The 22,247-nt window shown below is 46.3% G+C and overlaps 1 protein-coding gene across 1 annotated transcript in view; it reads left to right on the top strand.

The window, feature by feature from the left end:
• The window catches only part of COL6A5 (collagen type VI alpha 5 chain), a 91,249-nt gene that overhangs the window by 17,714 nt on the left and 51,288 nt on the right, over positions 1 to 22,247 (top strand). Inside the window, exons 2-10 of the mRNA XM_058657093.1 lie at positions 1,170 to 1,265; positions 3,010 to 3,609; positions 8,115 to 8,747; positions 11,415 to 11,975; positions 14,163 to 14,717; positions 16,724 to 17,299; positions 19,353 to 19,937; positions 21,606 to 21,946; positions 22,033 to 22,114. Of these exons, the coding sequence (XP_058513076.1) occupies positions 1,170 to 1,265; positions 3,010 to 3,609; positions 8,115 to 8,747; positions 11,415 to 11,975; positions 14,163 to 14,717; positions 16,724 to 17,299; positions 19,353 to 19,937; positions 21,606 to 21,946; positions 22,033 to 22,114 (4,029 nt within the window). The remainder of the gene's footprint in view (positions 1 to 1,169; positions 1,266 to 3,009; positions 3,610 to 8,114; positions 8,748 to 11,414; positions 11,976 to 14,162; positions 14,718 to 16,723; positions 17,300 to 19,352; positions 19,938 to 21,605; positions 21,947 to 22,032; positions 22,115 to 22,247) is intronic.

Raw genomic sequence — 22,247 nt, 5'->3', positions numbered from 1 at the left:
AATACCATATATGATATGACTCCACTTACATGAAATGCTTCTCTATCTCTCTCTCTCTCTCTCTCTCTCTCTCTCATCTTTCCCTGATTCTGTATGATTCTGACTTTCAAATAAACAGTGGGTTTAAAACTTCTTATGCAAACACAGGTTTAGCTTTTAATTCCATTTATCCATGAACTTCGGGAGTGTCCTCATAATATAGTTATAGGATATTATAGGTATACAATTGTTAGTAATTATTGACATTCTTGAGGCACAATTACTTGGAAGAAACCTATTTCTTTTTTTAATAAACTGGGGATTTAGTGTAAATTTACAGGGTGTCTTTCAAATAAAGCTTTCCCTGGTTCTCTTAGTCTTTCCACAACATCAGCAGTTTCAGCCAGGGAAGGGAACTCTAGAGTAAAATTCACCTTGAGATCCTTGGCATCTTTTTGTGACAACGTCCATGTCTCCTATCATAGTGCTCGGGTTTGATTCCCAACTCTGGCTCCTGATTTCCACTTCCTGCCAAAACCGATTCTGGGAGGCAGCAGTGACGGTTCAAGTAATGGAGTTCCTCCCATGTTGGAGGCCTGGATTGAGTGAATGGCTCCTGACACAGCCCAGTCCTGACCATGGTGCAGATCTAGGGTATGAGCTGTCAGATGGGAGCTCTCTCTGTCTCTGCTTCCCCCAAAAGAAAAATAACAAATAAACAAGCAAAAAGCAGCAGAGCAGAGACATTCATTTTGTGAGGACACAGATTTTCAATAGGGTTTATAGTATAGTGGATGAAAGCTTGGACGCTGCAGGCACCTTATCTGGGTTAATCTCTTCAACCTACCACTCATTGATCTATTCTGTGCCTGTGTTCCTTTGTTGATCGCATAACTAAAAACCTCGCGCCCCCCCATAAGCTTGTTGTCAGGGTTAAATTAGATGATATTTAAAAACATTGAGAAAGCTACCTGAGCTATGATAAAGGCTCAGCAAGCAGTAGCATTATGTGTTTTCAACAAATATTCCAACTGTTTGGTGAATGCCTAATAAACCCTGTTGGCACTTTTTGAGAGATACTAGCTTTCACCATCTTGTGCTCCAGTCCAGCGATCCTGATGGTTATTTGCTGACATACAGTGAGCCTCTTACATTGTAAGCATATATGTGTACTTTTTTTTTTTTTGCAGAACAGAAGCAAGAATATTTCACTAACAAAATGAAGACTTCGTTCATTTTGTTTGTCCTATTCCTTTGGACTGAAACACTGGCAGACCAGAGCCCAGGTACTGGTATTCTTTATGTTTATTATTTTTAGGATTTTTTGGTCTTAACAAAGCTTATTTTAATAAATAGAAAAATTATTTACTTACATCTGAAACTGTTGGAGCTCTGACGTGAAACACAATGGGAAGTAACATCCCTGAGCATGTTTGACTGGTTAAGGTCAAGATGCAGATAACGTTAAAAATGGTGTGCAGGGGTAGCTGTTTGGTGCCACGTTTGATACTGTTGGCGTAACTACACCCCCTATTGGAGTGCTGTGTTTCAGACCTGGGTGCTCTTCCGAGTCCACCTTCCTGGGAAGCAGCAGATGAGAGCTCAAGTACTTGGGTCCCTAATAGCTACATGGGAGACCTGTATTGAGTTCCTGATTCCTGTCCCAGCCCTTGCTGCTGTGGACACTTAGGAAGTAAAGCAACATTATGAAAGATTCTCTCACCCCTCTCGCCCTCCCTCCCTGCCTCCCATTCATTCTCTCTCCTCCCCCATCTCCTTTTGAATAAAATGAGAATTTTAAAAACAAAAATAATTTGTGACATCACCTCTACTCTTGCAAGTTGTCTATAAAGCATGAATGAGTTTTGTATATAGACTTGAGTCCCCTTGCCAAGGCATTTTATTAAATATGTGTAAACATTGCAAGATCTAGAAAAATTTGAAATCCAAAACATATCTTGTCCCAAGAATTTTACTTAACAGATACTCAATGTGTGTGTGTGTGTGTGTGTGTGTTGTATTGAAAGCTAGAGTTTTGCACTTTGTTGTGATCACTACATAGTTCAAATATTTCCAACGTGCACTATGCTACCCACTGATTTTCTAATGAATATCTGAGTTACCTTACAAGAAAGAACTGGCTCTCACACACCACTCAGCACTTCTCTGAGGCTGAGAATGGAGGTAAATACCTCAGCTGCCTAAGGGGATGTTGCTGCCCCCTCACCCCGGCACAGGTGGTCACACGGACATACTCGCCCCTAGTTACTGTAAATCCTGCCTGCACAGCTCACAGTGCTACTTCTCTGTCTCAAGGAAAATGGCTCTTGACTTTCCTTTACTCAAGACAATGTCCGTATTCTTCTTCCCTCCAGTACTGGGGAGACAATGTAGTGGATGAGCAACTTAGAGTACAAAACAATGGCCCTCGTGCCTCCCAGAAGAACCCCCCTGCTCTCATTCATGCTGCTGGGTACCCCACACCTTAAGTCAAAGTTAGATCTTCAGTCCTCGGAAGACCAGACCAGAGCTAGATGTCACCAGAAGAGTCCTTCATTTCTTTCTGTCCTGTCCTCATTGCCTTCTCCTCATTGCCTTCTGCTGCTCCTCACTCCAGCCCATTGACTCAAATCCTGGACACTGTTTCTAAAATCTGCAACCCAAAGCAGCTACTGACTGTACACTGCTTCCAAACATTGTTATTAGTATACAGACCAATTTAGAACTTTCTGGGTGATGGTATCATGTTGCTTACTGTTTAGTAGAACAGGAGTGTTTGAAGTCCCAGACCTAATGATATATTAATTGCCTCTGGAATAAAGCTATACAAAGAAACCCTATGAGCTAAATTTACTACAGTCATCTTCTTTGGCATTCTAGCATAACTTGTAATTTTTCCTGTTCGACCTCCAGAAGACATTTTCTTTGGGATTCTCATATCCTTAACACTTGAGCATGGTCTCAAGTGAACACTATGGTTCAAAACATGAAGACTCAACAGTAACTTTGACTTTGATGGTCTTTTGATAGGGCCAGGCCCTCAGTATGCAGACGTGGTGTTCCTGGTGGACAGCTCCGACCACCTGGGCATTAAGAACGTCCCCTTCGTGAAAACCTTCCTGAACAAAATGATCGCCAGCCTCCCCATCGAGGCCAACAAGTACCGCGTGGCGCTGGCCCAGTACAGCGACCAGCTCCACAGCGAGTTCCAGCTGGGCACTTTCAAGGGCAAGGGCCCCATGCTGAATTATATCAGGAATAACTTCAGCTTCATGGGCGGCTCCCTGCGCCTCGGGAACGCACTCAGGGAGGCGCACCAGACCTACTTCTCCGCTACCGCTCAGGGCCGAGACAAGAAGCAGTTCCCACCCATTCTGGTGGTGCTGGCTTCTGCCAAGTCTGAGGATGACGTAGAAGAGGCGGCAGAGGCTCTGCGCCAAGACGGGGTGCGAATCATCTCCGTGGGGGTGCAGAGAGCTGCGGAGGACGACCTGAAGGCCATGGCCACTGCTCAGTTCCATTTCCACCTTCGGACAGTCAGAGACCTGAGCACGTTCTCTCAGAACATGACGCAAGCCATCAGGGACGCAGTACAGTATAGACCCACAGGCCACCCTGCTGACCTGGAAGGTAAGGACACCGATGGCTGAGGGGGCAATACTAGTTTTAAATTTCTGTTGGCGTTCACTGCTCCTGTTCCTGCCTTAGGACAGCAACACTTCTCATCTTCATCCATTTCCTGTGTGTGTTCCCCTCTCCTATCCCCAGCAATGAGCTGCTGGCACCAGGAGGCAGGATCGACAGCTTGGATTGATGTCTGTGTTCTTTGGCCCTAGCATAGTGCCTAACAGTGAGTGGGTGTCCTGTTCTCTAGTGAGTGAGTTTGAGTTTTACAGATAATGAAATAAGATGACTGCTCCTCTCTGCTTCCGCCACTGTCCTGGTGCAGTGTGGGGTATGTAGTAAATATGCAGTAAATGTTTGCAGACTGACCTATAGTGACTGTGAGCCTGGGAACCGTAGAATGAGATGCCCATTAGCAGCTGTCAGACTGGGTAACCTGTAGGAAGGGCACGCTGCTACTTAGACACCAGCGGCCGCGCAGAGCTCTGTGGTCTCAATCCTCCTGCACCCTTGTAGTCCTGCTTAGAGGCCAGCATTTCTATTGAGTACCAAGATCTGCCAGAGCCAGTGTACAGATCCTGTGTACCAACCATGCATTTTATGCTGATACTGTCACCCATATCTTTTGTACATTTTGGTTATTAAGATGCATATCTTAGTATGTAAACATTTATTTTTTCTAAAGAGCTACCATTCAACAACAGTACATATTCCAGTACTTTCAGCTCTCAAAGTGAATTATTGGAACTATTTTTGACAGGCTGATGGGCATGAATGTGATCCATTGGAAACAATTCAAATTGACTTCCAATCCTTTTCTTATATGATTTAAGTCGTATCTCCAACATGCAGTCTGTCGAGCTTGCTTCTGAGCCCCCAACCCCACCCCAACACACACACACACACACACAGTGCCCTATACAACTGCAAAGCCCTTTTGCCAAGGCTGCATCCCCACCCCCTGTTAGTGCAGGAGTGCCCCTGTTGTTCTTGGGGAGCTGCTTGGTTCCTTGGGAGAAAGTTCTTGTTTTCTCTTGAAGCTGCCCCCTGCCCCCAGCAGATGGCAGAAGTGCCTTCCCTTGGGTTAGTCTGCATTTCTGGGAAGTCTGCATTTCATGCAGGCATACAGGAAACCATTTTCCTGCCTGCTTTTATTCCTGATGCCCTTGACCAAAAGGAGGAGTACCCAAGACCCTCTCTAAGACACAGCCTGTCACATGTGTCTTTAATGAGTTCGCCACAAAACAGAAATCAAAGCTCCTGGAGTTCAGTAGGCTTCTCAGTCTCAGGAAAGCACGGGTAAGGCAGGGGAGACCTAGGTGGAAAGTTGTGCACACAGTGTTGATGAGCAGGCCAGAACAGGCCAGTGCAGGGGTGCTCACTGCGGGCACCCTACTCATGGGAGGACCCAGCCATTCTCTGCAGACGAAGGTAGGAAGAGGCCCTTGTATAATAAACTTTCCTGGCCGCCTTTCTGCTCAGCTGGTAATTGGAAGCCATTCTGAGCAGGCGCAGTGTAGAGCTAAGACCCAGGAAGCCACCTGCTGTGGTACAACTTGAAGTCAGGAGATGCAGACAGTACCTCTACCTGGCTGTTAGGCTCTTGGACAAGTGACCGGTATTGGTACCCTCATCTGTTGGTGTGTACTGATGATCTTAAAACTTCCTTATCACTCCACCATTCCCCAGTTCCATTATTGTAACTAGGAACTGATTAATGTTTAGTCAGACCAGGGTGGGCTTCAATACCAAATGGATTTCCTGAAGGATGATTTTATTCCTCCTGTAACTTTGTGGTGCCAGTACCTGGGGTGGTTGTCTTTCCTTATTCAGCTGTCTCAGTGATAGATCTTCCAATTTCTTTTTTTTCCTTAAGATTTATTATTTATTTTTCTTGGAAAGTTAGATCTACAAAGAGAAGGAGAAATAAAGATCCTCCATTCACTGGTTCATTTCCCAAGTGGCCGCAATGGCCGGAGCTGAGCTGATCAGAAGTCAGGAGCCAGGAGTTTCTTCCGGGACTCCCACACAGGTGCAGGGTCCCAAGGCTTTGGGCGGTCCTCTGTTGCTTTCTCAGGCCACAAGCAGGGAGCTAGATCGGAAGTAAAGCAGTGAGGATATAAACTGGTGCCCATATGGGATCCCGGCACTTGCAAGACAGGGACCTTAGTCACTAGGCTATTGTCCTAACCCTTCCATTTCTAATGTAACTTCCAAAGTGCCTTGGATGTTGGCACCTCCATGATTGGTGGGAGGAGCAAAAGATGGGAGATCACTTCTGGGTGGGTTTGTGGGCAGCCTTGGAAGTGACACTTGCTACTTCTGTTCACATTTCACTGGTAGATTTTAGTCATAAAGCCACATGCACATGAGCCTGGGAAATCAGATGTAGCTCTCTGGTCAAGAAAAGACGATTTGGTGAACATGTTGATCTGGGTACCAAGGAGTTTGCTTTCTTCTCCCCTTACCTTGAGAGTACTGCAGTTGTATGACAAGGTCTTGGGCTGTGTGGACTGCTGTCCCTAGAAAGGAGCAGTGGTGACACTCCCTCTGGGAAAATTAGATTCTTCAGTCTGCTAAGCAACCTCTGAGCAGTCCAGCGCAGTGGCTCTGCCACCTCTAGAAAAGGTTTTTAAGTAGTTACTTTGTTTATTTAAAAAAAAGGAGACAGAGATCACCCATCTGCTGATTTCTGCCTTAAATATTTATGACAACCATGGCTGGGCCAGGCTGAATGTAGAACCTAGTAACCAAGTCTGGGTCCCCCACATGGATGGCATGGACCCAGGCAGCCGAGCCAGCGCCTGCTCCTCCCAGGGTGCACATTAGTGGGAGCTGGTCCTTAGAGCACAGCCAGGACTTGACCCCAGGCACTGCTAGAGGATGTGCGGGTCGCAGGTGGCATCCTAACCCCTGTGCCCAAAGCCTGCTGCCTTGTCCTGGGGGCCCCTGCGAATGGTGCTTCTCCCTCCTGACTCAGCTCACAGCACCGCAGGGCAGCAGAGCCATTGCCCTGCCCTGCCATTGCCCCGAAGATCTGGGTTCAAACCCCAACACTGAAGAAGTCATTTAAACCAGCTACTGAGTTCAGGTCCCAACCCCAGAAAGTGCTCACCTCCTCACTTCTCTCTACTTGCGTTCAATTTCCCAAGTCTTCTGTTCTCTCCCTAAATCATGGCCTCAGACTGCCCTTGTTGCTCCAACTCAGCTGCTGCTGTGCGTGTCCAGGAACTACCACCTCTTTCTGGACTAGGCCAGTCGTTTCTTAATTGGTTTCCCTGAATTTATCATCTCCTCTTCAGCAACTGGAGTGATACTGAAAAGACTTACATCAGACCACGTGACTCGCAGGGGATCTGGGTCTTGCCTCTCTCCACCTTCACCCATCCTTGTTTGCACACACTCGGGAGCTTCCCCTGGGCCTGTTCCTTGCATGTTCCCATCTCTCCCTCTTCTTCCTGCCAGAATGCTGCTTTCTTCAGAGCACCGTGTGGTTGAATCCTTCTCTTCATTCACTTTTCCGTTGACTGTGATCCTCTCAGAGGATCCTTCCTTGACTTCTTCACGTCTCCGGTTGGTGACTCCCCCTCTTTCCACATCCCTGCATTGTCACCCAGTCAGCTCACCTGTGTTATGTCTTTGCTGTCACTCACTGCTGTCTGCAATAATACAGGCTCGTTATCCATCCTCTCTGTAGAGGGTGAGCTTCCTGAGGTTGGAGATATTTCTGCTCAATCAGCCCCTGCACCCCAGCAGAGAGGTGGTGGTGGTAGTGATGGAGCCATGGAGATGACAGTGGTGGTGGTGGTGGTGGTGGTGGTGGTGGCAGTAGTGGTGATGGAAGTGGGGTGTGATGGTGGTTCTGATAGTGGTGGTGGTCATGGAGGTAGATGGTGGTGATAATGGGGTGGGAGGGACAGAGGGTGGTCATGAAGATGACAACCGGGGGGGCGGTATTGAGGTGTGGCAAGGAAATTGCCAAGAAATCTTTGGATAGAAGAACATCACATGCAGAGCTTCCAAAGTCAATAATCTTGTAAGTCTTGCCCCTTCCGTGAATCCTTTTCCCCTACTAATGCCTTTTGGCAATCAGTGGAATACTTTTTATTTTTTATTTTTTTTAAAGATTTTATTATTATTGGAAAGCCGGATATACACAGAGGAGGAGAGACAGAGAGGATGATCTTCCGTCCGATGATTCACTCCCCAAGTGAGTCGCAACAGACCAATACGCGCTGATCCGAAGCTGGGAACCAGGAACCTCTTCTGGGTCTCCTACGCGGGTGCAGTGTCCCAATGCATTGGGCCGTCCTCAGCTGCTTTCCCAGGCCACAAGCAGGGAGCTGGATGGGAAGTGGAGCTGCTGGGATTAGAACCTGCGCCCATATGGGATCCCGGGGCTTTCAAGGCGAGGACTTTAGCCGCTAGGCCATGCCGCCAGGCCCAGTGGAGTATTTTTTAATAGTGGACCAGTGGTTTATGCTAATCATCCTACCTTCTATCTCTCATAGTTCCCTTCCCTGAATCCTGCCGGAAAGATTCATTGATTGACCTCATGTTCCTGGTGGATGAGTCATTTGGGAGCACCCAAAATCTCAGGAACCTGCAGACATTTCTGGAGAACCTCACAGGCTCCTTGGATGTGAAAGAAAACTGTGTGCAACTGGGGCTGATGAGTTACAGTGGCAGCACCCAGGTGCTGGCTTCTCTGAATTCAAGCAGAAGCCAGTATGAATTCCAGCAGCAAATCCAGAAGCTGTCTGTCCGGGCTGGGAGAGCCAATCTGGAGACCGCCATAGAGCAGTTGAGGAGAGAAGGCTTCTCGGAGGCCAGTGGCAGCAGAAGGGCACAGGGGGTGCCCCAGATTGCAGTGGTGGTCACCAACAGGCCATCGGATGACCCAGTGCGTGATGCAGCATTCAGGCTTCGGCTGGAGGGTGTCACTGTGTTTGCTATGAACATGCAAGGAGCTAATGAAACTCAGCTAGAAGAAATAGTGTCTTACCCTCCTCGGCAGACTATTTCCCCGATGACATCCTACGCGGGCCTGGGAAATTACTCCAAGACATTCCTGAAAAAGCTCCAGAGTGAAATATGGTCCCAGATTTCTACTCAAGGGGAACAACTGGAACTTGATAAAACAGGTACACTTTTCAAAAAAGCCTTTATTAATAAGAATAATATAAGTGGTTGTCTAGGACTGGGGCAGGAGTGAAGAGTGACAGTGTTTGGATGAGGGAATTTTTTAGAATGCTCTAGAATTATGGGAATGTCGTAAAACATGTCCTAAAACTGGATTTTGGTGATGGTTGCATTACTTTATAAATCGACAAAAAGCCATTGACCAATGTCCTTAGAATAAGTCAATTTTCTAGCATGTTTGACCTACTAAGGTATAAAAATTAATGTTAATTACAAAATAATTTATAGTATGAACATAAAAGGGAAATTAAGTCTCTTGTGATTCTGTCTTCAGATAAATTCACTATGAGCATTTCTTGTCTTTAGTCTCTTTTCTGCCTCTACTCTTGTAGATTCACACACATGGGTTGTAGAATAGTATCCACATTATGCACAACAGTGTCTTCCGCATTGCCTCTGATAGCAGTTTTCTCTAGTTGCAGTGTCCAGTCCAACAGCCACCAGCTATGTGTGGCTGCAGAATACTTGAAATGTGACTTAGGCTGGTGAAGAACTGAGTCTTCAAGGTGACTTCACTTTTATCCATGGTAACAATCACATGTGTGTGGTAGCATTAGACAAAGCAGGCGTACATCGGAGTCTGACTGTCAGAAGAGGCTAACACAAGAGTTATTCAAACAGAATAGAATCATTTTTATGGCTTCATAAAAAGTCCAGAGGTGAGCAGATAGCGTCAGAGGCCCTGTCTCCATCTGTGCTTTATTAATTATTTTTGTTGTTGTTTGTGGCCTTTCTTGTTAGGTTCACAGTCCAATATAAGTGTTGCAGGCATCACAGTCACATCCAGCAAGCAAGAAAATGAACAGGAAGAAGTGCAAGCCTCTGCCCATTTTCCAGGAAGTTAGACATACCACTTCTGCTTATGTCCCATTGGCCAGAAATTTGTCACATGTCACACCTGGCTGTAAAAATGGAAGCTGGGAAACGTAGTGTTTGTTTGAAAAGCCAAGTCTGTGTAAAAAATGTAACACCATTAGCATAGGAGAAAGGAGCGTGGATTTGGGGATTAACCAGGACTCTCTGTCTTAGCCATTTTTCTATTATCTTTATATTATGGACTTTGTCTATTTCCTTAAATATTATTTAGCAGATTTTTCTTTAAATGGTGAAAAATTCTCTATTGGATTATATGCCATCTTTTGCTTAGCAGGTTTTCATTGTTGGTTACAGAGGTCCATGCCCACGTTTTTCTTTTGTAAGTCTAACAGGGGTCCTCCATGTATTAACTATGATTGTATTCCAATATTTTGATCTTTTAAATTGCTTTTTGTTTCCTCCTAGTTAAGCAGGTGCTATGTAAGACAATTGTGAATCTGCTATCCCTTTATAGAGCTCTTTTCCAATGTCCATGCCAGGAGATCCTTAATGTGGTTTAGAGTTCATTTAATTCTGAGTTATCTGTGCATATTTTTCTTTACAGATAAGATGCTTCCAAACAGTTGACACTGAAATTTGGCAGCATTCATTTTAAAATGAATTGTAATTTTCCAATGGTTTGTGAAACTAATTTTCAACTCATACCAGACAATGGAAGGCTTACGGTTACATCCTTCAATAGCCCTAGATTTTTAAGGTGGCAACAACAAACAGGACCCCTGTTACCTCCTGAGAGATGTGTCAGCGGGTGCTTCAGAGTGGCAGCTGCCCTGGTCTAGTATCAACTACTAATGGTTTAGAATGAGTATGTGGTATTAGGACTTTTTAATGCTGTGGCAAATATGTGTGTGTGCACAGACACGCGCGCTGTTTTGGAAACTATGCTTGGGAAAGTGTGGGTCAAAATGAGGACAAGAGCCATGCAAAAGGAATGGTTATCATTCATAAATCCTTCCGGCCACTGTTCCCAATGTTGTTCTCTGACTTTATTTAGGTCCCTCAGAAGTAGGGGCTGAGTAAGTACTCACTAAAAATGGGTGTGTTAGGGAGAGTACCCCACAGTGATTGGAGCAGTGAGGGGAGGCAGATTCCAGGAAAAGAGGAGGAGAGTGAGTGCCAAGTCCCCATGGCACCACAAGCAGGAGAGGCCCCTTGTGAAGGAGGAAAGCGAATGAAAAAGTTTGCTGGAAGTAGAGTTACAGAGAAAAGCATGAGGAAGGACGCGGCCAGTTTTTGTTTGTTAAATTCTCCATTCAACGATTTAAGTAGAAGACTGATGTGATTGTGTTTTAGCTTTAAATGTATTATTCTATTTTCTCTGGGATGAAGAGATTCTGCAGTAGTAAGAATAGATGGTCACCAATCTCATGATATGTCTCTTAAAAAGACAAAAAGATAAGGCATAAGCCATCCAAGAAATCAGATGTCAGTTCTAGAAAAACCTGCTCACTTGGAGCCTACAGGTTTAGGAATCTCACCTTCCCTGATCTGCTAAGTGACCTTAGATTAGACCAGTATGTCTTGCTTTATCGCAATTTCTTCCCAGGCGGTTGTGAATTTTAAGGAGCAAGTAGACATGAACATGACTGAGGAAATACCCAGGTTTGATGCAAATGCCCAGAGTCTTCACGCTTCAGACCCTGCGCCACCTCACCTGCCTCCACAAACCCTCTTCACAAAGATGCTAGTGAACGGAAGTGAATTCTCTACTTTTTAATTTTATTTTTTTGCAGGCTGTGTAGATACAAAGGAAGCTGATATCTATTTTCTCATTGATGGCTCGGGCAGCATCAGTGGAAGTCAGTTTGAGCAGATCAAGAAATTTATGTTGGAGGTGACAGACATGTTTAACATTGGTCCAGATAAAATCCGTGTGGGCGTGGTGCAGTATTCATTCGACAGCGTGATGGAATTCGACATTGATGTCTATAAGGATAACATTGGCGTAAGAAAGGCCATTGACAACATCAAGCAACTGAAAGGTGGCACTTACACTGGGAAGGCCCTGGATTTCACCCTGCACATCATGAAGAAGGGAAGGAATGCCAGGGCGAGGGAGATTCCCTGTTACCTCATCGTGCTGACCGATGGACAGTCTCAGGATGAGGTGGCAGAGCCTGCGAAGAGAATAAGGGATGAGCAGATCACCATTCACGCAGTCGGTATTGGGGAAGCCAACGTGGAAGAACTGGTACAGATTGCTGGCGTGGAAGAAAAGGTTAATTTTGGACAGAACTTTGATGCTTTGAAAAGCATAAAAAATGAAGTTGTTCATCGCATCTGCAAGGAGAAAGGTAAGCGTGTCAAAGCCGACCCTGTTTCTGTCTCACCGGTTACTTCAGGCAGGTGGGAGTGGGCAGGCGAGGGGCGAGGCCACCCGTTTCTGTCTCACTGGTTACTTCAGGCAGGTGGGAGCGGGCAGGCGAGGGGCGAGGCCACCAGTTCTTTGGCTAACATTTTGCTGTTTCCTGCATCACCATGAGGAAATTTAGTGCCTCAATTTTATCCAAGATTGAGCAGTCCCTCTGTGGCAAACTGCCCCAGTGCTATCTGGGATGCTGGAGGTAGAAACCTTGCTAAGTGTCATGGCCTTGAAAAAGCCCACTGTCGTGGAGGGTGTGTGTGTGTGTGTGCATGCGCATGAGTGCTTCGTGCAAGGAAATGAGTGTTGGCTTTAGGTTAGACTAATGTTCAACTTACTTTTCACTTGCGTTTAAAAACAACCTTGTAGGTGAGGGTACTTCGAAAAGTTTTTAGAAAATCAGTTAACCTTGGCGTGAAGCAGTTTAGAAGTCCTTGGGTAGTTTTTTTCCTCATGAGATGAGTTTCTATGAACTTTCAAAGAATGTGGGTTTTTAATGTTTTTGTACCCAAACTTATCTATTAATTCCATTTTCAGCAAACCTTTTTGGAATGCTCCCATGTAAAAGGAGGATTATACCTAAATCAGAACTCCTCATTAGCATCGTAAATGTCAGTAAATTTGTATGTCCTGGACTCATATGCAGTACATATGTAGGCATTGTTCATGTTTGTCTAAAACAGAAATGCATCTTTGCATTTTTCTTCTGACTAGAGGTTAACTATCTGACTCCCTCCTGTAGAATATTGTTTCTTTTTTACAGAATAGCTGAGCGGAGCAATCAGGTTCTAGTACGGAGGCTGGTGTGTTCCCAGCGTGTAGCTTCCACCATCAGATCAGCATGAACGCTCCTGTCACCATGCTGAATTGAAGGAACGGAGGGCTAGGAGAACCCACCACTTGGAATTACTTCAATGATAAGACTGAGAGGTGGCTAGCTCACTTCTGCTCACATCTGTTGGGCAAAACTTAATCACTTGTATGCGTTTAATTTCAAAGGCTAGGAAATATTGGTGAATTTTAACATAGAAGAATGAGAAAAGCAGATATTAGGAGACAGGAGGCAGCTGGAGAAGGTTGATCCTGTGGATGTGAAACTACAAGTACAAATCCATTCCTGCATGGAAGCTGTAGGGAGTAGAGTCATCTACACTTTGTCAGGGCCACAGGCACCTTCAGTGACCCCCAACCTTGCGACTTTGAAGATGGCTCCCGGCAGCTTGGAGATGAAAAATCAGGCTTTCAATCTCCTGGGTGGGTTGGAGGGTTGGCCCTACACAACCCAAGCTATTCAAAAATAATTAATTTTTGTTATTTTTTTCTTATGTGGCTGATGCCAAATGTTTATTTTCAACTCTTGTGGAATATGCCTCATGATGCCAAGGAAGGAAATGGCTAACAGGAAACAGACATACAGACCGAAAGGATAACACCAAGGGGTGCATGTTAAAAATCATATATTTTCATATTATGTAACCATGTACCATGAATTAATAGCACTTTTGAATAGCTTACTGAAATTAGTCTTCTATGTGTGTATGCTTGCATCTAAGTACATACACATTCATTTCCAACCCATAGGCTATGTGTAAATTTTATGTATACGTAAAGGAATACTGCATGTTGAGCACACATGTCTACTGGATTTATGATACTGACTTACAGTGTTTACCAAATGACTTACATACTTCAGAATATAATGCTATTTAAAGATTACGTATAATTTCATTTTGTGAAGAGTATACATAAAACCTCAGAATGATAGAGACCAGATTAAGAAGACTAGGAATTGATTAATTCAGTATAATTCTTTTGGATACCATTGCATCCCACACTTGTAGCCTGAGCTTGGCACTTCCTGTGTCTCAAGAGTTATTATGAGTACATGAGTAATAAATGCAACTCTGCATGTATGAAGGAATAAATACACATGTTGGAAGTTGCAGTGGATTTCTGATTCAGAGTGCTAATTGGCAAGCTTCAGTTCAACAAACAAATCTTTCAAACATAAAATTAGTTGCTTGAGTTAATTTTCTATGATGTCTTCTTTATGCATTTATGACTGCTTTAATGCTGGATGATTTCCGGTCTTTTTTTTTTTTTTTTTGGTGACATACAGGGTGTGAAGACATGAAAGCTGACATCATGTTTCTTGTGGATGGTTCGAGCAGTATAGGGTATACAAACTTTGGGAAAATGAAAACCTTCATGCAAACCCTGTTAACGAAGATTCAGATCGGTGCAGATAAAGCTCAGATTGGCGTCGCTCAGTTCAGTGATTATAATAAGGAAGAGTTCCCGCTTAACAAGTTCTCTACCCAACAAGAAATTTCAGATGAAATAGGTGGAATGAATCTCATCACTGGAAACACTCTGACGGGAAGTGCGCTCAGGTTTATAGAGCCATACTTCACCCAATCCAAGGGCGCTCGGCCCGGTGTCAGAAAGTTCCTCATTCTCATCACGGATGGAGAAGCCCAGGATGATGTGCAAGAACCTGCTGTAGCTCTGCGGGACCAGGGTGTGATCATCTTCTCAGTGGGGGTGTATGGAGCCAACCGCACGCAGCTGGAGGAGATCAGCGGGGACGGCAGCCTGGTTTTCTATGTAGAGAACTTTAAAGACCTAAAGGATATAGAAAATGAACTCATCTTCCGCGTGTGTACTCTCCATGGTAAGTGACCCATCCACCTGCAGGACTCAGACACCAGCTAGTGATTCTCTGGTGGGTGAACAGTATGCTGTGTCCTGAGTGTGGCCTCAACCTAGACTTGAGTGAAGAGTCTTCTTTGTGTTGCAACGCCCGTGATCTCCGGGGGCGGGGGAGTATTCCAGAGGAATGATTTTGGCAGATTGTATGGCATAGGGTAGGCAGGTATCAGTGACTTTAAACTTATCCTAAGAAGGGGTGGTGTTGTGGCACAGCTGGTGAAGCTACTGTTTAGGACTCCCACATCCCATATGGGTGTACCTAAGATCAAGTTACGGCTCCTCTTCCAATCCAGACTCCTGCCGGTGCATTCTGAGAGGCAGCAGGAGACAATCCAGGTACTTGAGTCTGTCCCTGCTAGCAATGTGGGAGACTCAGGTTGAATTCTTTCTACTTCTGGATGGCCTGCCCGTGCCTGGCTGGTGCTGGAAGTTGGGGGGTGAGAGAATGGAAGGAAGATCTCTATTCATTCTCTTCTCTATATATTCTCTCTCTCTCTTACTCTGCCTTTCAAATAATTAAGTATTGAAATATATACTGACAACACAGAAATCTCCTTAGAGTTTGTTCTTCATGTATGGGGGCCAGTGCCATAGCATAGTAGGTTAAACCTCCGCCTGCTAGGGCAGGATCCCATTTGGGCACCGGTTCAAGTGCTAATCCAGCTCACTACTAACAGCGTGGGAAAGCAGTGAAGGATGGCATAGTTCTTTGGGCCCCTTCACGCACACGGGAAACCCAGAAGAAGCTCTTGCCTTTCAGCTTCAGGCCAGGCCAGCTATGGTCATTGTGGCCATTTTGGGAGTGAACCAGCAAATGGAAATCTCTCTATCTCCCCTCTATATAGATCTTTGCAAAAAAAAAAAAAAAAAAGATTGCATGTATAGTTTTCATAATGTCAGCAAATAAAGTGCTTTGTTGTAATCTCCAAGGTTTAGGTCTTCCCTCTAGGACTTCCTGAGTAATTGGAAGTGTTATCAGAGTTCCTCCTCCTGAGAGTGGAGTGATTTCCGGGTTCTTGGTAATGTTGCGAGATGTACTGAAAGTTTTTGGGCTGAACTACACAATCTACAAGAATCTAATTCCTGATGTTTCTTCATCTGAATGACTGCACTGCTTGTGAGGGCCTGTTGTAGAGCTGAAGGTGAAGTTTTGGTTGACTTGTCAATAAGTGTCGAATCATGACTAATCACAGAGGACAGCTGTGGACAGCTGCCCCAGGATTTTCCAGATGTAGGCTAGACTATCCAGAGTGTCTGAGGCTTTAAGATGTGAAACTTCACTGCCAGAAATAAGACTGTCAGTGGAAAATGAGGGAAAAAAATGAAATAGGAAGGAAGGCATGAGCTCAAACTAGAAGTTACCAAGGGAAAAAAAAGAGAAAGGAGAGTTAGGGTGCATTTTGGAGGCCTGGCCAGAGCAAGTGCTCCGGCTTCCAATATGGAGGAGGCCTTGGAGACTCTGCTTCTTCTTAAATTGAATTCAGGAGGTCAGAGGAGGAAGAAGCTGCAGCCAGAGAGAGCAGAACTTCCCCGCGAGCTCCTGGGTCCTCTGCAAGAGCAGGCCTGTGTGACAAACTTCAGTGTGTATCACCATGAACTTGGCGTTGAATTTCCTTCTGCTGTTCCCTTCCAATGGAAAGCCTGCTAAGCCAAGAGCATTCCACGCCCTGACGAGACAGAGCAGAGGAGGGTGGTGTGGCACAAGGGTTCCTGATTGTTGAGTCACATGGGTGAGGGGTACATGCCCCCAGAGCTGCATTTCGTGAGCCCCTACTTCTAGCTCTGTAGGTTGGCAGTGGCCACTCATAACAAGCAGGTGGGCTGGGATGCTCTGGCATAGTGCAGGCTGCTGGGAAATGTCCACTTGCTCTCTGCACCGCCCTGCCCACGCCACGTCCACCCACCCCAGCAGTCTGTGTAGAAGGCACTACAGAAAGCTTGTAATTTCCCCTTGCTTCTCCTTTTCAGACTGTAAAAGGATCATGCTGTTGGATGTTGTGTTTGTGTTGGACCATTCACTCAGCATAACGTCAGAGCAGCAAGACAGCATGCTTAACCTAACGACCCATTTGGTGAAGAAGTCGGATGTGGGGAGGGACCGAGTTCAGTTTGGAGCCCTCATATATTCTGATGATCCCAAAGTCCTCTTCTACCTGAACACATACTCAAACCGCTCGGCAATTATTGAGGCTCTGAGGAAGGGCAGGATTACCAAGAGCAGCACCTTCACCGCCAAGGCTCTCAATCACTCACTCACCCTGTTCCAGGAGGAACATGGCAGCCGCATCAAGCAGAACGTGAAACAGATGCTAATCGTCATCACGGATGGGGCATCCACTGATTGGCCTCAGCTCAATGACACAGCGTGGAAGCTCAGGAGCAAGGGCATCACCATCATGGCGGTGGGCGTGGGAGCAGCCAACCAAAATGAACTGGAGACAATAGCAGGGAGTAAAGCAAACACCATCCATGTCGAGAACTTTGATAAACTGAAAGATGTATACCTGCCCTTACAAGAAAGTATGTGTAACAGTGCCCAAGAGGGTAAGTTATTATTTTAAATTTGCCGTGGGGGTTGTAATAGAAGTTTAAAAATAATAGTAGATTGCAAATCATGGCTGCCTAGTATCTGGGCATATTGAGGCTGGTTTTGTTTTTGTTTTTGTTTTCCCCCTCTGATTTAATGAAGTCTTTTCTCATCTCTAAAAGAGATGGGTTAATGGAACCCTTTCCTGAAGGTCCCTTCCCACCTCAACATATGTTGAAGAGATTATACAAGAAAATTCAGAACCCTGAAAACTAAGTAGCCTAGTGGCTGGGATCCTTACCTTGAATGTGCCAGGATCCCATATAGGTGCTGGTTCATGTCCTGGCTGCCCCACTTCCCATTCAGTTCCCTGTTTGTGGCCTGGGAGGGCAGTGGACAATGGCTGAAGGCCTTGGGACCTGCGTGGGAGACCCAGAGGAGGTTCCTGGCTCCTGACTTCGTATTGTCTTGGCTCTGGTCATTGCAGCCACTAGGGGAATGTGCCAGCGGATAGAGGATCTGTCTCTGTATCTCCTCTTCTCTGTGAATCTGACTTTCAAAAAAAAAAAAAAAAAAAAAACCCTTCAGCAGGCAGCCCTGCTGGGTAAGGTCTACCTCACACATTCAATGGCTTCTTGAGCTGCTCCGTGCACTTAATGGTCTCGGTGCAGCCAGCAGGCCTGTTTCAGGCCAAAGTCAAATGGAGAGCTTCACAGCTTGAATGGACAGTCTTATGTCTTCAAAACTTCAGGGCCCACCAGATGCAGTTAGAGCATCCTAAAGGGCCACAGGGAGTCCAGGGGGTCCTGGTGTGCATTTTATGGATGAGAATCACTTGTGTCAAGGGAAGTTGAATGTAGGCAGTTGAAATTGACATTAGGAACAGGCAGGAAAAGGAAGAAAGCTAGCAACATGAGCCATTGCTGGGACATCCCATTTGCATGAGGAAAAGGTGGGGTATGCCCCCGATCTCAGAAGCAGCTAAGATGAACAGCTAGGGAGGGCTGTGCCCCTTGGAAGGCCTGAATCCATCCTGCTGGCTTCCGGTCTCCAGGTGTGAAACCCAGTTCTATGTGCACCACAAATCATGTTTCTGAGGCTCACATGAACTCATATCCGTCTCTGCAAGCTGCTCAGCCTCATACAAAGTCTCCCTGCTGATTCTAACTCAGATCAGCATTTGCTTTACCGAGTGTTACGACGTGTAGCCGTCTTAGCTTTATGTCACTGAATAGCTTCAGTACTGAGTGACGGTATCAGCCTTACCTAGGAAAAAAAAGTGTTCTGTTTCCTGAGGCAGCAGGCCCTCTCAGTTCTCCTGCCTGCTCTGTCTTGTTTCTGGGCCCCTCCTCCATCTGGACTGCTGTCCATCTGCCCATTCTCCATACCAAATGGTCTCTTTCCTTCACACTGGACTCGACCGCTCCTCTGCTTGTAGTTTCGTAGGTTACTCTAGCCTTTGAGGTGATTTCCAACCTTCTGAGCTCCACTAGTCTCTGTCCACTTCTCCAGCTTCATCAGTCCCTACCTTGTCTTCAAAGTCTGCCCCGTCATCAGGAAATGCCTCCATGTCCGTGCACACGGTTCTACCCACTGGGAGTGCCACGCCCCTCTGCTTTCCCTGCCTCCAGTAAACCGTTCAGCTACACTTCAGCCATTGTCTGTTGTTTTCCCAGCCCCATACTTAACCCTGCAGCCCCGTTATGTTCCCCAACTTTTTCACTTTCTGTTTCTACTGGGAATAACACGTCAACATATTTGCTGTTTTCTTACCCTTCACTGTTTAGAAGCTGTGACTCTAAGCTGGTTGGTCTTCTGTTTTTCCCAGCCCCCTACCACATCTAGTTGATTAGAAAGCTTATAATCCTTACCTGGCAGTCTTTCCCTCTTCTGCCATTTCTCTCCTCTTTTTGAGGGTCAATTAATGATCCACTCTTTGGTTAGTTTATCTAAATTTGCTATGAATTCAGAGCCGTTTATATAATGAGTAAAAGTAGCACTAAGTATTTGCAGGAGAAGTTTAGCAACGTTCATGGAGAAAAATGGTGTCTTTATTTTTTCCCATTGCAGTTTGCGGCCTTCAGGAAGCTGATGTGGTTTTCCTTTTCGATGGCTCTGATATGGTCTCTGACTCAGGGTTTGTTACCATGACAACCTTCCTGTCAGACTTAATTGATAATTTTGACATCCAGTCTCGGAGAATGAAAATCGGAATGGCTCAATTTGGGAGTCGCTACCAGAAAATTATTGAGTTGGAAAGCTCTCTCACTCAGAGTCAGTGGAAGGCACAATTTCAAACTGTCACCAAGATTAAAGGGCCACCTCGCATCAACATGGCCCTCCATAATGTGCGTAGCATGTTTGACCCAAGTGCCGGTGGGAGAAGAAACGCTGGTGTTCCCCAGATGTTGGTGGTCATTGTATCTGGGGACCTACGCTATAGCATGGTGGGTGCCAGGGAAGCCCTGAAAGCCCTGAGAGCCCTTGGCATTTGTGTCCTGGCGTTGGGCATTGGGGATGTCCGTAAAGATCAGCTGCTGCCCATAACGGGCAACCCAGAAAAAATATTCACCTATGGTGACTTCAGTAAACTCAGTGATGTGAATGTGAAAAAAAGGATGGTCCGTGAAATTTGCCAGAGCTGCGGGAAAACCAGTGAGTATTCTGTGTCCGCCTCCCATTTCTCCATTCCCCAGGGAGGGCCCCTGGCGGCTCCAGCTGAATGCATGGAGGAGCTTCATTGCATGGGGAATGCGCCAGAAAGTGAGTTCATTTTGGTACAAAATAATCCTGACATCCTTCTATATATTTTTTTTCCTGACATGTGTTTTTCATGAACTTTTTAAAGACCTCTTGCATGTTTGGAGTAGTGCCCCGTAAAAAGAGGCCTCTCTCTGTTATGCTTCCCAAAAGGTTAGGGTCAGTTGGCCTCTCTCAGAGTCTGGGAGAGTGTGCTGAAGTGAGGGGAACCTGGGCGGGGTCCTGCAGACAGCCTTGCCCCCACCACAACCTCAGCTTCATGCTCCTCGTAGCACCTGACCCTCAGTAACCTCTTTCTGTCTTCCATTTCTGGAAGTCCCAGCACAATGCTCTGCTTCCAGTAGGAGGTAAGTAGAAGAGATATGTGCTGACTAGAAATTTCAAGATCTTGACTTTGATAAACTATCTCATGAGGCCATTGGTATTGCGTGTGTGTGTGTGTGTGTGTGTGTGTGTGTGTGTGTTATATTTTTCTTCTTTTAATGCTGACTTTCATCATGACATAGTAGAGATCTGGCTTGTTCCTGGAGAGTATTTAACCCACAGACCAAGTGGTGATGCGGGAGAGCCAGGCAGGCAGGGCATGCGTGGACATGACCATCTCATGGGATTTCGCTGGTCAGTGCCAGCTGAGCCTAGCAGTGGGAGACTGGGACTCTGTCCCTTTCAGAGGGCAGCATGCCAGGAAGCAGCAGTGGAAAATGATGTGGGGAAAATCCTGAGTGTGTGTGTCCGGAGTTGCTGTGGGTGAACCACTTCCGTCACAAACTCTGTTGGGATTTGCACACTTTTCAGGGAGCACAAGTGCAGGTGGGGAGAGCCCTGGGCCTGGAGCCAAAAAGCCAGAGTTCTAACTTTGGCTCAGCAGTGACAGCAACACACGTCCCTGTCACCTTTTCTGCAAAATAAGCACCTGCACAGGATCAGAGGTGGCCAGTAGCAACTTGCACTTGTGTGTGCAGCTTGTCCTGTTCAGTGCTGACAAAGCTAGTTCAGCTCATTGACAGAGTTTATAAGCTGGAAATTTCACATTTTCAAAATGTAGGCTCCAGCTTCCTCTTGGGAAACATTGGAAGAACTGACAGCACCAGGCTACGTCTCTCCTCGTTAGAACTGATCAGCCAACAGGTCCAGGGATGAGTGACTGGGTCACAGGTCACATCTTCAATGCCTGCCACTGGGCACATCTGATCCCTGCCCTAAGGCAGTGATGCAGAAATTAAGCCATCTCTAAAGCCAGCTCATAACCCAAGAGGTTATGATGATATAAATCAGACTATGTTATCATTCCGAGAAGAAAGACATGCACGCATAAGAAGGCACAGAACCAGTGAGAATGAGACAGTGCTATGATCGGAACTTCAAATAGCTGTCAGAACCTATAGCATCTGAAAGGGGGCAGAGGAAACGCCTGTGCACGCTGCAGGGCGAGCAGCCAGCATCTTGTGTCCTGACCACCCTGGGTATTGGGAACCCTGCAGCTCTGGGACACCTCTCCTCTCCCTGCCCTGTCTTCCCTTCCTTACGCCTGTTGACCCTTGATCTGACCTCATTTCTCTTCAGGATGCTTTGTGGACGTGGTGGTTGGATTCGACATTTCCACTCACCTACAGGGGCAGCCTTTGTTCCAGGGCCACCCCCGGCTGGAGTCACACCTCCCAGGCATCTTAGAGGACATCACCTCCATCAAGGGGGTGAGCTGTGGGGCTGGTGCGGACACGCAGGTGAGCGTGGCCTTTAAGGTGAACAGCGACCAAGAATTCCCGGCCAAGTTCCAGATCTACCAGACAGCAGTCTTTGACAGCTTGCTGCGTGTTACCGTCAGTGGCCCAACTCGTCTGAATGCCCAGTTCTTGGAGTCGCTGTGGGACACATTCGATGATCGTTCCGCTTCCCGTGGGCAGGTATGCCATTGAACATGCCCTGCTTTGCACCTCCTTCCCCCAGCTGCATATCCAGCGGCCCCACCTCTGCTGTCCTCCCTCCCCAGGTGCTGCTCATCTTTTCTGATGGTCTGCAGGGAGAAAGCATCACAATGCTGGAGAGCCGAGCAGACAGGCTCAGAGAAGCAGGTACTGTATTGCAGGTGTGAACTACGGATCTCGGCAGATGCCAGGCGAGTCTCTGCCTTAAGCGGGTGCTGTCCGTGCTGGCATCGTGCAGTGGGTGCCACAAGTGTGGTCGTGCTCAGGCCTGTGGCCTTCT

The sequence above is a fragment of the Ochotona princeps genome, chromosome 30, assembly GCF_030435755.1.
Source record: "Ochotona princeps isolate mOchPri1 chromosome 30, mOchPri1.hap1, whole genome shotgun sequence".
In the NCBI taxonomy this organism is placed as follows: domain Eukaryota; kingdom Metazoa; phylum Chordata; class Mammalia; order Lagomorpha; family Ochotonidae; genus Ochotona; species Ochotona princeps.
This window is presented reverse-complemented; position numbering and strand designations above follow the sequence as displayed.